This window comes from Parus major, chromosome 19, assembly GCF_001522545.3.
Source record: "Parus major isolate Abel chromosome 19, Parus_major1.1, whole genome shotgun sequence".
NCBI lineage: Eukaryota > Metazoa > Chordata > Aves > Passeriformes > Paridae > Parus > Parus major.
In genome coordinates this window covers 5,690,331-5,704,883 of record NC_031787.1, presented here as the reverse complement: position 1 = coordinate 5,704,883, position 14,553 = coordinate 5,690,331, and the positions used below count along the sequence as shown (strand labels likewise).

The following is a 14,553-nucleotide window of genomic DNA, read 5'->3' as shown; positions in this document are numbered from 1 at the left end:
AACAGCAGTTGAATGTCTTGCCCGCCTTTGGAGGCTAGTCAGAGCAGAGGTGGGAGTTCAGGTCATTTAGCTGCCACCAACCCCCCGGAACATGCTCAAGTGGGGATAATCAGAGATTGTAATGAAATCTGTTGCAAATTCTGTCAAGTTTCAAGAATTCTCCTTACACTCTCGGGCTTTCCCATCTACCTTTGATTTTTTTTTTTTTTTTTTTTGGTTAAGCATCAGTTAAATCTGGTGCTTCTCTCGGAGGTGAACAGGTGCATTTGTTGAGCCCACCTTTCCCGGGCCGGGTGGGGTGCTGAGCACGCCCGGTGGCAGCTGGAGCCCTGGAGCCGGGTGAGCTCCGGCTGCCGCGGGAGCGCTGCAGCTCGGCCCGGCAGCGATTCGGGGCGCTGCTGCTGCTGCTCCGCGCTTTCCGTGGCCGCTGCTGGGAGCCCGGCGGCTCACGGTGTGCACATCCCTGCCCAGATCCCCTCCGCGTGGCCCTGGCTGGGGCTGTTCCAACCCTTTCCGCCGGCCCCGGGGCGCTGTTCACCCGCTTCATGACGGTAAAACGCGGCTTTGCAGCATCCCGGGCCGCCCTCCTCCCGGTGACCCTGCGATGAAACCCCTCCGGGGGTGCGCGTCGCTCCCCGCCGGTTACGGAACACTCCAACGGTGAGGGCCGGGGACGGCGGCGGCTCCGCCGTGGCCGCTCATTCTGGCTCTACCACGCTCGCACGGGGAGGGGGCGAAGCGCGCCCACCCCGACACAGCCCCGTCCCTGGCAGCCTCACCTGCCGCTGGCCCGGGGAGGGGGCGGCCGGGCGGGTCCGCGGCGGCCGGGCCGGCTGTCCCCCGGCCGCGGTGCGGCGGGGCGGGGCGGGGGGCGGGCGCGGCAGCGCCGCTCGCTGATTGCAGGGCGGGTGCTGCCAGTCCACCGCCTCCCCCGCGCCAGCCGCGTCCCCGCGCCGGAGCCGCACGGCCCAGCAGCTAGCACCCAGCCCGGCCCGGCCCCGCCAGCCGCCACCCATGGAGGAGCAACCCCACCACCACCATCACCACCACCACTATTACTACTACGGGCACCACCACCACCACCCGCAGAGCGCCTACCTGCCGCCGCCCGACGGCCGAGCCCAGCCCAAGCCGCCGCTCCGCCACGAGCACAAGCACGGCGGCCCGCAGCACACGGAGGCGCCCAAGCGGAGACCAGGTTGGAGCGGGCACCGGGACGGGGCCTGTGACCTTCGCGGGGCGGCGGTGGGGCACCCCTCTCTTCTTCCTCCTCCTCCTCCGCCGCCGCCGCCTCCCCCGGCCCGGCTCGAAGCTTCTCCGCCGCGCTGGGGCCGCTTCCTGTCCGCCATGTTGGGGCTGCGGGAGCCGCGGGCCCGCCGGCACCGCCGCCCGCCGGCACGTGGGGCCGGGCCGCGTTTGCCCCGCCGGCCGGGTCCCGAGGGCACGGGGGGGCGCGGGGGGCGGCCGAGCCACTGATGAGCGCCAGGATCAATGAGTCACAGCAGCCGGAGGGGCCCCGCCGGCGGCGGCGGGAGGCGGCGCGGCCCGGCCCGGCCCGGCCCCGGGTGCTTGGCCGCCTCCGCGCCGGAGCCGGGGCTGCGGTCCCCGGGCCGTGCCGTGCCGCCGCTGGCCGGGCGGCAGCGCCGCAGAGGCGGAGGCCGGTTAGCGGCGCCGGGGGAGCCGATCCCGGGCAGGGCCGGAGCCCCCGCCCCGCTCCTGGGGGGCTCCCCGGCTCCAGCAATACCTTTGGGGGGTGCTTGTGCGGGGTCAGAGCGAATGCGTGGCCACCAGCCGGCCGGATTGCCGCGTACATTTTTTTTGGTTTTTTCTCCCCTTGAATTTTCCTTTTACATAATGAGGTAGGAGGTGGGAGGGGGCCTGGCAGCAGTAGAGCGGGGTCGGTAGTGCCCCATGTGCAGCCTGGGCAGGTAGGGAGAGACCTGATCGGGCACACGCTAAAATAAGTTACCGAGCAAAAATAAGTTGAGAAGTCATTTCACTGTTTGCAGCATGCCTAGGGTTTTAATACGTGCCTAGGCTGGCACCCCTCCTTTACCAGCTCTCAAACGGTTTTCCAGATCTTCTTCACCTGTTCTTCTTACCATCCTGGTTTTTTTCCCTCTCCCCTAAATTTTGGTTGGTGCACCTCCATGTCCAGGCCAAGGCCAGCTGTGCCAAATGTTGATTTGGAGAAAACTCAGGCAGCTGAGCTGTGAATGCTTGAGAATTGGAACTAGAAACTGCTGACACACTGACTTACTGAAATGGATTTTGTTCTTCATTTTATTCTTTCAATCCTCATCTGCAATGGTCTTATGACCACTCTTATTGTTTTGTTTCATTAACAAGTGGTGTCAGAAGTCTTGAGTCATAAAAGGTCAGCTGTAACACTCTGCTCTTGAGAGGGCTTCCTCTTCACTCTATTCTGAAATACTTCGTTTTAGAGGATCCCACCTTTCTAGTTCTCTCTGGGGTGAAGTATTTATGGTTAATTTTCTTAACAACATATTTGAAAGTTATAGTGGAAGTTGTGGTGATTACAGATACTTGCATGTAGTAAAATCCTTTTTGATCCCCCTCGGCAAACTCAGTTGTGGAATTTCTGTAAAGATTCCTACAAGGATTCTTGTGTTCCCGACTTGCTCAGAGCGGGAGCTGTTACATCTGCCAGACATCTGAGGCTCCAGGATGTGCGGGTAACAATGATTTTTAGTTACAGCAGTTAATTTCAACAACATCAGGAACAACAAAAATATTCTTTCAAGCTGGAGTTTTGCCCACTCCAGTTGTTGAGGGACTCCCTCTCTGTGCTGACTCTGTGCCACCGTGGCTGCAGATGGAGCCTTAGGTGGGTCAGTGGTTGTGGGGGATGTGAGGCTTTCCAGTCTGGGGAAGGAGGACGGATGAGTCAGAGGAGCAGCAGGAGGAGGGATCCCTCTGCTCTGTCCACAGCTGGAGTGGATTTGTAGAGCAGGGCACCGTGTGCTCTCCCTGTCTCCCACTGGGGCTCCAGGGCTTCTCTTGGGGCTTTAGCCAGAGTCCTCGAAAGCAGCAGGCCTCTGGCCAGAGATATTTCAAAAGGAAAAAGCAAAGAGGAAGTTGAGGTGGTTCAGTGTGGACTGTCCTGGGCTTCCAGCTCTGCTGAGTTACATGCCCCATATTCACTTCAGGACCATATGGCCTAGAAGTGAACTTCAGAAGGAAAGAGGAATGCTCAGTCTGCAGCACAATCTCATGGTTTTATGAATTTGAGCCCTCAGCAGGTACTTTATTTCTTGGGTCCCAGGCTCATCCCAGCTCTCCTGGGGACTCTGAAATGTAGCGGGTAAAAGACCCATTGCTGGTGGCAGCAGAAGGGCGTTTGCAGGGATGCATTTCTTAGTTCTATCACCTTTTCAGTGCTAAAGAGCATGTGTAGGGAGGTGCTGGTCACTATCTTGAAATGCAGTGAGGAGATGTGGTCACATTTTCTTCCCTCCATCTTCCAACTGGATTTGCACATGTCCTTTTGGAAATATTGCTTTTTTTTTTCCCCCCACCCCTTTACTGAGATGGCATTTGGGAGATGGGTGGGAAGGATGACTGCTGGTGTTGGAGGCCCAGGAGCTGATGGAGATGGTAGGAGTTGTCCCTTGTTCACAGTGTGTATTCTGAACCTTCCACAGATCTTGTCACAAAGGCAGTGGATCCTGCTGTCTTGAAGCAGCCTGGGAATTAATTTTTTCTTCTCTGTGACCTGGAAATAGTAGCTGATGAAATAGCTCTCCAGCTTGCCAGTGGTCTTCAGTACAGTGTATCTTCCTGACAGTATCTGTATTTTCTTTTGCTTTGTTATGTTATCTATGTCACTCAGTTATGTGAGAGTCAGTCATGGCTGGTCCTTCCTGCTTAACCCTTCTTGCTGTGGGTTCCAACAAATAAATTTATGCAGCCTTACCTCAGAGACTAGATATTTTCCTATTTTTAAATGTCTGCGTGAGGAAACTGGATATGTTTGGGGCTGACTACAGCTTTCTGCAATGACAAGTCTAACATTTCACATCTAATTCTTGCCTTTTGCTGTTTTTGGCTTCCCTCTAGGCTACGGAGAGCTAAACGGTAATGCAGGAGAACGAGAAGTGTCACTAAAGGGCCTGTGCTCTGATGAAGCCACCACCCCAGGATCCAGGGTACCCAATGGCAGCCAGCAGCTTGTAGATGCTAATGTCACCCCAAAGCAGACTGTGAAGGCCAGTGCTTTGGGGAAAGCTGGAATCAAAACCAAGAACTTCATTCAGAAAAATAGCATGGACAAAAAGAATGAGAAGTCCTACGAAAACAAACACAGAGAAAACCAGTCCTCAGACAAGCCAGAGGGAGTGTCTATTCCAAATGGCGTGGTAACCAATAATTCCAGCTACATCACAAATGGCTACGTAGGCAAAGGGGCCGATAATGATGGCAGTGGCTCTGAGAGTGGATATACTACACCTAAAAAGCGGAAAGGCAGGCGCAACAGTGCCAAGGGTTGTGAGAACTTGAATCTAGTACAGGACAAAATAATGCAGCAGGAGGTCAGCACATCAACCTTGAAACAGGAACTTGAGAGTTTCAAACCTGATTATAGTGAACAAAAGGGGAACCGAATTGAAAATACTAAACCTGTTTGGAAATATGAGGCTGGGGCTGGTGGAGCAGGCCGGGGAAAGCCTGGGCTTGGGGATGTACCACGGAAAAACTCTGATGCCAAACCTGGGATTAGCAGCAAGAAGTTTGATGACCGGCCCAAAGGGAAGCACACCTCATCGGCTTCATCTAAAGAGGACTCATGGACCTTATTTAAACCGCCCCCAGTTTTTCCAGTGGACAATAGCAGCGCTAAAATTGTTCCCAAAATTAGTTATGCAAGTAAAGTTAAAGAAAACCTCAACAAAGCAGCTCAAACCCCATCCACATCGTCCTCATCATCTTCATCATCTGCCGGGGAAACTCAGGCCCAAACATCAAGTCGACTTTCCCAAGTCCCCATGTCTGCTATGAAATCTGTCACTTCTGCCAGCTTCTCAAATGGGCCAATCCTTGCGGGGACCGATGGAAGTGTGTATTCCCCAGGGACCCAGCCACTGCTCTCCACTGCTGCTAGTACTGTACCATCGAGCTCCTCTGAGTCAGTACCCCAGGACATGAGTACAACTTCGACAGCTCTTGAACAAAAGAAATCTGGCCTTTTTATCTACCCTTCAAATATGCAAACTGTGCTCCTGGGGACAGCACAAGTCGATTTCCCTTCGCAGACGAATCAGCAGAACCTGGGGGATATCTTCCAGAATCAGTGGGGCTTGTCTTTCATAAACGAGCCCAGTGCTGGACCTGAAACCGTTGTGGGGAAATCTGCGGATAATCAGTTAATGGAAGTGACATTTCAAGGGGAATATCCTGCCACTTTGGTTTCACAGCGTGCTGAAATCATTCCCTCAGGAACTGAACAACCTGTGTTTCCTAAGGCTTATGAGCTGGATAAACGGACTAGCCCTCAAATTCTTAGTGCTGTTCTTAAGCCTGGGACTGCTGTTGAGGGTGGTGTCTTAGCTTTGGAGTCGCATCACACAGGTGACCTACAAAAGGCAGACACCGGTAGCCAAGGTGCTTTAGTGTTTCTTTCAAAAGACTATGAAGTAGAGAATCCTCTGGCCTCTCCTACGAACAATTTGCTAGCCTCCGCCAAAGAACAGAGGTACCAGAGAGGCCTAGAAAGGAAAGATAGCTGGGGTTCTTTTGACCTGAGGGCTGCTATTCTATATCACACTAAAGGTAATGGCTTAACTTCCTGCCTAAGGGCATTCTCTTCTTTTTTTTTTTTTCTTTTTCTTTTTATAAAGAATATTCTAACATGGTATGTTCCTTCCAGCAATTCTAATTGTTTTTAAAATGACTTTTTTTTTTTTTTGCTTGCATATCTATCATGGTAATAAGGGTCTGGGGAAGTTACTCAAAGGGTTGTTTAATTAATGTTAAGAGGTATTTGTTTCACGTTCCCATGGACAAACATGAGTGATGTTGATAGGGATGGTACTTAGCAGGTCCTCAAGCCACTCGGCATTGGAAGGAGTTAAATGTGTAGGTTCAGGTGCTGTGTTCCAGCTGTACCAGGTGATACTCTGTTACTGTGAAGGCTTCATAGTCTGTACTTACACCTCTGCCACCAGAGTGTTGCAGCTTCTCCCCTGGGCAGATCAGACCGTGAAATCATGGCTTTGAAGGAAGAAAAAATTATTCCAACAGCTGTAGGTGTGATTTATTTTTTTTATGTGTGCCCCACACTTTTTCCCTGCCCCTGAGTATTTCCACAACAGCAAGACCAATCTTTTCTTATCAGCTCCTCTGTAAGCTGCAGATTGAATTCACTCCTTGTCTTTGTAGGCCACATCTTTCAGATCATTTTATTGCTTTCATGGAGTCCTTTGTAGTCCAGCTCCTTTTTTTTCCCTGTTTTTTTTTTTTTTTTTCTGAGATTGAAATGACTCAAACATGATACAGACACTTTAAAATGGAAATGAAGAGAGTGAATCCTGTGGGATGGCTTGCTTTCTGCTTTAGCCTCAGCCCCAGAAGTTCTGAGGACTTGGGGCATTTATTGGCTTTTGGTGCTGGCACAGTGTCAGCAGGAGCTTGGTTGTGTGTTCCCTTTTGTCACAGTATTATTTACTCACTCTTAACCAACAAGGGGGCAGTTCCTTTTTTTTTGACCCCCTTCCTTCTCCCTGCATCCTTCAATCCTGAAGGGAGAAAGACAATCATGCTTTTTTTTTTTTTTTTTGTTTAGTATTCCACATGCATATAGGTATAATGTCTTTCTCCCCTCTATAGAGGGTGGGTACTTGGCTTTGGCAAATTTGCTCTTTTCACCCACTACAAAGTTCATGAATTACTACTTCACAAACTCTGTGTAGCATAAACTCAAATGCCTTCCTGTAGTAATAACAAACCCAGTCATTTAAAAATAATAACTCCAAGTATTTTTTCCAGGTCATCTCCCTCTCAAGACGTTAACATTTCAAGCTCTAGTATTCTTGAGAACAGTGTTTGTCAATTGATTTTATCTGGGTCCTCTCCCTTTTGCTCAGTTTATTTTCCAGCATAAAAGCAGGCTTTCTAGTCTCATTTTTTTGTGTCTGCTTGAAGCTTAAATCCCAGCTTCCCATCAGAAAGCATAACACGGGAGAAAATCCTCGGTGATCTTTTTCTTAATTTTGCAAGTATTCCCTACACTCTGATTGCCTGTGTTTTTGTCAGCCTGAACTTGTGGAAAAGCAATTGTGCTGCCAGCAAGGCTCATCAGCTGTCCTGTTCTCACTTGCTGCTAAAGGCAGACCTCAGTGAAACAATAGGAGCAACAGGAAAATAAAGAACACTCCCATCCCATGTCCTCTCAAGGAGGTGTTAACTTCAAAGCCTGGCTGCTTTGAGCTCTTCTAAACACAGGAGTTAATTACATTTGTTGGCAACAATGGCCACTTGAAGCACCCGTTAAAATACATTTCTCTGCTCTTGTGCATGTGAATGGTCTTTGAGCATCCAGAGCAAACATCCTCATGATGGCCTGGGGATACCTGAACCTGCCCCAGCACTCTTTTAATTTCCCTTTTCACGCTATGTATGTGCCATCTTAAAGCTGTTATTTAGGGTGGAAGTTAATGGATGCTTCTAATCGGCATTGTCATTAATGCAGTGCTCCAAACAGCTTTGGCTTGTCTTCTATTTAGTGTTCAAAAGCTATTGCTGCTTTACAAAGCAGATAGTCCAGGTCTTAGTACTTCTGTAATGGTGGTGGGTGTTGCATTTCATCCTTGGGATAGTTGGGTTAAGGAATATTTGGAGGAATGACTTTCCTCTCTTGATGGCCTGGTCGTGGAATGCCTCAAGAGCGGAGCTTGGAGTGTGGTTACAGGACAGCAGTGCAGGGGTTAATTCCCACACTGTTCTCTCCGTTTATCTTGGGCTGTTTTCCTGAGGTCCAGCTTCAAGCCAGCCAGTTCCTCTGCAGTAGGAAAAGAACGATTTCACTCAGTTCCTTTTCACAAGCTGCCTTTTCCTCCTTGCTCAGGAGAGCGTGTGGGTTTGCCTGGGTCAGCGTTAGGGCATTCCAGGCAGTCAGGTCCTCAGACTGGTTTTGATTTTGGGAGTCGGGTGAACTTCTCCCTCTCAGATTGATCTGTTTGCTTTTGAACAAAGTCTCTGTAGTTTGATCTTTGCATCTGCCCTGTCCCTGGGGTTATGAACACAAAGAGAAACGATCACGGGACGAGGACAGGGGTGAGTGTGGAGCCCTGTTGGGGTCCTGGTGTGTTCCCTACCCTGAGCTCCCATCTGCAGTGTTTTAGTGCAAAGATGAAGCTCTGGGAGTTGCAGAGAGGAACGAGCTGTAGTGTGAGTGGTACAGTGCTTTAAATATCACAAATGTGCACTCCTTTTTGCATTGTTTGTGCCTGTAACTGTGACCAGGTTGTGTGGATCCTCATCCTGGACTGTAAATTTCTCTGGGAAAGCCTCCAGCTAACTCAGTAGCTTTGTTCCAGCAAACCAGGCTTCCCTGCGTGTGGCTTGCCCAGCAACTGCACAGGACATTATAAACTGTAATTGCTTCACAGCTTCCCTGTGGAAAGATGGATAGAGGAGGTGGCACCCAGGGAGAACTGGCTCTGGTACAGTGCTCCTGTAACTCACCACAGTATCCCTGAGTGCTGGCAAGGCTGTGCTGGGGTGTGGGCCTGGGTGGCTGCAGAACACAGCAAGGTCCTGCTGCAGGATTCCTGTGTTCCTTTGCTTGTACCCTGACTGCTTTTTCTCCAGAAGTCAGAGCACTGGGAACATTTAGAAAAGTGTGATGATGCACTCTCTTGTCCTTCTTGGAAGCTTTTCCTGTTGACTTCCTTGTACCTCTACTTCATGCCTTGCTTATTTCTTATTTTTCCCCCCTCTGTTTAAAGGGCAGAAAGACTCCCTTGATCATCTGATCTGCCTGAGTGTAAAACACAATCCTTCAATGTGGCTGTCTTCATTGACAGCCCGTGCCACTCGGTGTTTGTGACGGTGCCTTGAAACACTCACAGGTGACACATCTGATTTACCAAGGGAGATCTGATTTAGCTCAGCACTGGTAGGCTTGCTCTGGATGTGCTTGGAGACAGGGATGGACTTCACATGGGAGACTAAAAGGCCCAGGAAGGAGTAGTGCTCTCATTTCCAGTCATTGTCCCCTATCTAGGTTAGAGTTGAACTTCTGCCTCGGTATGGCATTGCCAAAATTCTTATATTTTTGAGGTAAAACTGATTCTTGCAGGTATTTTGGTCCTTAAGATAAGGAGGGTGAGTATATGTCAGCCTTACTTGCATTGAAACCAGCATCTTCTTACTGCTTTCATCCTTCTTTTAAAGACAGCTGGATGAAGCACTTCATATTGGAGTAATTGTCAATTGCTTTGGAGAATTTTGTCATGTTCAGGCAATTGCAGTCTTCCAGGTCAGGCTGTCACTTAGACTGAGCTCTAGATGGTAAGCTTTGTGGTGGGAAACGCAATAATTTACTTGTCCTGAGCTAAAAAGCAAATCATTGAGGCCTCCAGCTCAGCTGCACAGCAGTGAAGACCACATGGGTGGAGGAGAGGGAGCTGCAGGGTTTTCCTTGTTCTTGCCCCTGAATTTCTGCCTGTGCTGCTGCTTTGTTCCTTCTCAGCATCTTGGTTGCAGCAGTATCTCTGCTCATGTGAAGAAGCAGGAGAGCAGCATGGAAAATAGAGCAAGGCAGCGTGGGCCAGCCAGGAGTGGCATTTGCTGGAATGGTGAACTGGGTCAGAAGAAATAGCAGAGCTGTGAATTCAGCAATTTTCATCCTTTACATCAGGATGGAGAAAAAAAGTGCCTTGGTTTCCCATCCCCCTGTGGTGGGAAGGGGTTAGAGCTCGCTCTGTTGGTTATGGCCTTCTGGGGCCTGAGCTGTGGGGCAAAAGCTGATTTAATTCTCCTTCCAGTCCCTGTTTTTTCTGGTTGTCAGGATGAGTACAGTGTATGCTGTACAGCCATGAGTCTCCACAGCATGGAATACTTATTCTTCGCTTTGTTTCCAGGGCAATCCCTATACTTAATCATTGTCCTGCAGATACAAACAGAAAAAAATCAGGCAAGAACGGTCCCTTCTTGTTATTTCTTTAGTATTGTATTTTAGGGATAATTTTGGGATTTATAAGGACAGTGAAATAGTAGCATGGCATTGTGCAGACTCTTCTGTTAGCAGGGACTGCCTCTCTAGCAAGGAAAATGTGTGCAAAACTGCCTTAGCAAGTTACTACAGAAATACTTCTTTCCCTTCCCAGGTTATGTACCAGTCCTGCTGTAAAGTTTACTGACCTATGAGGAATCCCAGTACAATTCACCAGAGTGTGCCTTAGCCTGTTCCTGACATCAAAACTTTCCTCCAGTGACCCTCTCTTTTAGTGACAGTCCCCAGAAAAAGTGGTATAGGTGGATGTGGCTGGGACTTTTTGCCCCAGGCAATTCCTCAGCAAACCACAAGCCTGAGGGCTCTGGAGAGGCCAGCTAATTATAAAAAAAAAATCCTGGAAAAGAGAGGTTAGAAGGGGCACAGGAGGTGACCTAGTTCTGCCCCTGGCTTAGAGCAGGCTGGCTTTGATGCTGGTTGTGCAAGGGTTTGTTGATGGCGTTTTCTCCAGCTGGGTTGGAGTCCACTTGAGAAGAAAGTTTGCTGTTTCCCCAGCCACATGTGTGGTTTTGGGAATGGTGGCTCCTGTTGGGCAGGTCTTTTGGAAAGCAGCAGTTTTGGGGCAGTATCTGAGAGACTGGACTTGGGCTGATGGCGAAGATATCCATTTTCCCATGCAGGGTGAGCAGCTGTAGGAGTACTTTGCTTAAACTTGCACTGGAAGCTCTGGAAGGAGTGCTGAAAGCAGGCTTGGGGCCTCATGTATGTCCAGTTCTTGGGGGGATGTCTTTCCATCTGCTTGGCTGAAGCCAGGCATTGGGCAGCAGTGGCTCTGCTGAGCTGCCTGTGCACCAGGTCAGTCACCAGGTCACCCTGTGACAGTGGCCATGGCATTTGTCACAGAGCCTTTTGTCAGTCATAGGTGCTCACAGCCTGGACCTGTCAGGAAAACGTAACTGTATTACCAAGTAAAGCAGAATAAATAATACAATTCCATTTTAAGATTGAAGAAATCCCTTTTTTCCCTAGTGTTGCAGTTAGCCTAAGACTTACTTTATTTTCCCTTTTGAAGTTACTTCACTTTGTTGGTGTGCTTAACCTGTGCTGTCCCCTGTCCCTGTGCTGCCAGGTGGAGGGGAGGACCTTGCTCTGCTGATGGCAGGTGATATTTAGTAAGAGCTGTTACTGTGTTGTTTGCTGATGGTCTTTGGTTTTGTAGCTTGGTTAGGCCGAGCATCTGCCAGCCTGTGTGTCCAGGTGTCTGGAATTTCCAGGATACTTTACACCACCCTCCCTTTCTGAAGGAGGAGAAGGGAAATGGAAGTCTGAAAAGGTCGTGGGTTTGTTAGCTTTTTTTGAAACAGAGTTTTGTCAACTTAGTAGTTTTTTGGTGTGTTCTTAACAGTATCTCTGTTCATATATCTGTTGGTCTTGCTGTTAGATACTCTTAAAACAAGGAGTTCACATTCTTGTGGTGTCCAGAGCAGTTAAGGCCAAGTGAAGTGCACAAGACAACGTGGTCTGTGCATGGGGATATAGTGGTGGGTGGTGTTTCAACTCTGCCTTGTATTTCATGCTCAAACATTGCTCTAATGAGCAGGAACCAACAACTCGAGTAGTTTTCTGTCCCCTTTGGGGAAAGCTGTTAAAATGGGAGATGTTGAATCTTTAGCTGTTAGGAAATGATGCATCAAACTGCGCTGAATGGAAAACTCGTTCCACAGGAGGTAATTTTAGTAGCTGGTTCATTTTACTTCAGGGGAATCTGCATCTGGCAGATGAGGGAGGCAGTCCCTCACCAGCCTGCTTCTATCCCAGGGGTGTTAGAGGCTGGCTACTATTCCCTAAGCACTTAGGGCTCCCCAATAGAAGTGCAAAGTGTTGCTGTTACTATCCTAACGCAAAAATAACAGACCTCATAAAATTTTGTCAGGGCCTTCCTTACAAAAGGTTTAATTGTGCAGGGAGGGCTGGCAATATTTATTTGCATGCAATTTCCTGCCCCAGGGAGCTGGAGATTGTAGCAGACAAAGGACAGATGAAGGGTTGGAGAAGGGAGGCAATTGATGGAGGTGACACTTGGCACGTATCGTGCTGAGGCTGTGGGTTTTGTAGGGCTTCTCTTCTTCCTTTCACATGCTGGTTAGTTTACTTACTGCCTTGTTTTGTGCTTTACTGCGTATCTCATGTAGCCTGATAATCCCTTGCCATTCCCTTTCCCTAGCCCCTACCAAGATCCTGTCACCCTTTCTGTCAGAAAAGAGACTTAAAAGTGGTTTTTGCATGTTGTGTTCTGACTAATAATCATTTTCTATAATTTTGTCTATTGAACTTGGGCACAGGGTACAGTAAGTGTCTTTAAAAAATACTCTAGCTCATGAAATTCCAATTTGATAGCAGCTCAAAACAGTTATTTTCAATGGTTCTCTAAAGATGCATCTTCGTTAGGGGGATATTTTAAAGGGAAGAGCCTACTGTTTCTTAGAACTAATGAAAAGAACATTTAACTTTGGAGTTATTTCTTAGGTAAACAAAAACATGTGCATGTCCAGAGAGAACTGGGAAGGGTTTGTCTTTAGCCTACAAATGTGTTGTAGAAGTAAATTGGGGAAGAGCTGCAAGCCAGGTGCGTGAAGCATCACACCTTGCTCGTGGACAATGCACTGGCAGCAGCTCTGCAGAGGTGTTCACACAGCAACCCTTGCCTGATGCCTCAGCACACACACACTGTGAACCATGTGCAGCTTGCTGTGTCCAGCAGTTCTCATTTCACACTCACTAAGCATCAACTTGTAAAAATCATCTCTCCAGGCTCCTTGTTGAGGCTGTAATGTGCAAAGCAGCGTTGGAGTCAGAGTAGTAAAGCCTGAAGTTAGATTTTGATATGTAGGACTGGTGAATGGTGATGACATTTCTGATGCTCAGCTTGGCTCTCTGACCCTTAAGACCATGTTACAGCCATCCCTTTGCCTTTTATTGCTGGATTATTCATGTCAAATTTGTGTAGTTCTGTGGGCTGGGCTGGGGCTGTGCTGCTGAGTGGGAGGGAGTTGGCTCTGTTTGAAAGCCTCAGCACAACTGCCACACCTGGAAAATTGAAGTGTGTTTGGAGTGGTCTCTAATGGCAGCATCAATCTGCATAATAACAGTGGTCTCATTTTGCCTCCACAGAAATGGAAGCGGTTTGGAACTTGCAGAAGCAAGGTAAGGATGTTGGAAAGAATAAATGAACAAAATTGCTCTGTCTGTTGGGAGGGGGGGATGAATGAGAGTGGATTGTGTCTGGAGATGCTGGGTTCAGTTCTTCAGTGCCTGTGGTTTGTAGTCTGGATTTATCTCTGTTTCAGATCCCTGAAAGTCAGGATGATAAGCTTTGCTATAATGGTGAGCTGCTTGGAGAGAAGCAGCGTCTCTTAAAAGAGCAATAAACCCAATGTCAAATTAGATTTAATGACTCTTCCTTATGTGTATACAAAATTGCTTTCTATTTCTGGTGTTGAGTGTCACATCCAATAATAAGTTTTGAATTCTGGTGTATCCCCACAAGTCACCTGAGAAGAGGTTTTGTGCGAGAAGAGTTGTGTGTGCTGCTGTGGGGAGCTGGCTCTGCTCTGGTGGGGCCAGTCTGGCCTTGGGGTGCCTTGGCCAGGGAGGGGGGCATCCAAAGGAAAAGTCTGCTAAAAGCCAACTACCCTGTGTTTATTTTCAGCCACAGGGCCTGAAATTAGCTTGTCCAAAACATAGAATTCTGCTTTCTTTCCAGATCCCAAAAGGATAATCACTTATGATGAAGCCATGGATCGCCCGGATCAATGAAGGTAGCAAGACAAGACTGCCTGTTATAACCTTTCTGCAGCATTTGTGCTGTTCGTGGGGGACAAAAAGGCTTTTATGCTCCTTCTAAATCTTCAGTGCAGCAGAGGAACCATAACTAGAATCACAGGATAATATATACAAAAATATATATAGTTATTTAAAAATGGCAACTGAAAGTAATTAGACTTCTTAAGGAAACTGAAAATTTATTTCAACAAGACTACAGACGTGATTATTTAATCTCCGGTACTGAATAGATTTTTTTTTTCTTTTTTCATTTTTGTTTTGTTTTTGTTTAAAGAGTGAATGCAAGTGATTAAGGAATACAGACTCAATTACAAGCCCGGTTTCAAAGTTCCTGCTGTCGTCTGCAAGGGCAACAGCAACCCACTGGAGAGGCATTTCCACTTGACAAGGTTTCTGTTTCTTGTTCTGTGACTGTAGTGACATACTAATCACAGGGAAATCAGGATGATTCACCATCCTTCATCTCCCCTTCCACCTCCCTCGTTTGGTTTCTTTTTTTTTCTTTTTTTTTTTTT

General features: G+C 48.5%; 1 protein-coding gene across 2 annotated transcripts; it reads left to right on the top strand.

Annotated features, from left to right (window-relative positions):
* The first annotated feature begins 941 nt into the window (after positions 1 to 941).
* Positions 942 to 14,547, top strand: NUFIP2 (nuclear FMR1 interacting protein 2). 2 transcript variants are annotated; one of them, XM_015646895.2, is made up of 5 exons: positions 942 to 1,198; positions 4,081 to 5,790; positions 13,367 to 13,399; positions 13,959 to 14,013; positions 14,313 to 14,547. In XM_015646895.2, exons 1-4 carry the CDS (start codon positions 1,015 to 1,017, stop codon positions 14,009 to 14,011), a joined length of 1,980 nt encoding a protein of 659 aa, XP_015502381.1. In that variant the 5' UTR covers positions 942 to 1,014; the 3' UTR covers positions 14,012 to 14,013; positions 14,313 to 14,547. The 2 variants fall into 2 exon arrangements, with proteins under 2 accessions (XP_015502381.1, XP_015502380.1); XM_015646894.3 differs by lacking the exon at positions 14,313 to 14,547 and having other exon boundaries at positions 13,959 to 14,288.
* Positions 14,548 to 14,553: the final 6 nt, after the last annotated feature.

What these genes read in the sequence shown, in the direction of transcription:
- NUFIP2 (XM_015646895.2), top strand. Translation starts at nt 1,015, where the DNA reads ATGGAGGAGCAACCCCACCACCACCATCACCACCACCACTATTACTAC. An exon ending in GGCGCCCAAGCGGAGACCAG is followed by an intron (nt 1,199 to 4,080) that starts GTTGGAGCGGGC and finishes GCTTCCCTCTAG; the next exon opens with GCTACGGAGAGCTAAACGGT. An exon ending in TATTCTATATCACACTAAAG is followed by an intron (nt 5,791 to 13,366) that starts GTAATGGCTTAA and finishes TTGCCTCCACAG; the next exon opens with AAATGGAAGCGGTTTGGAAC.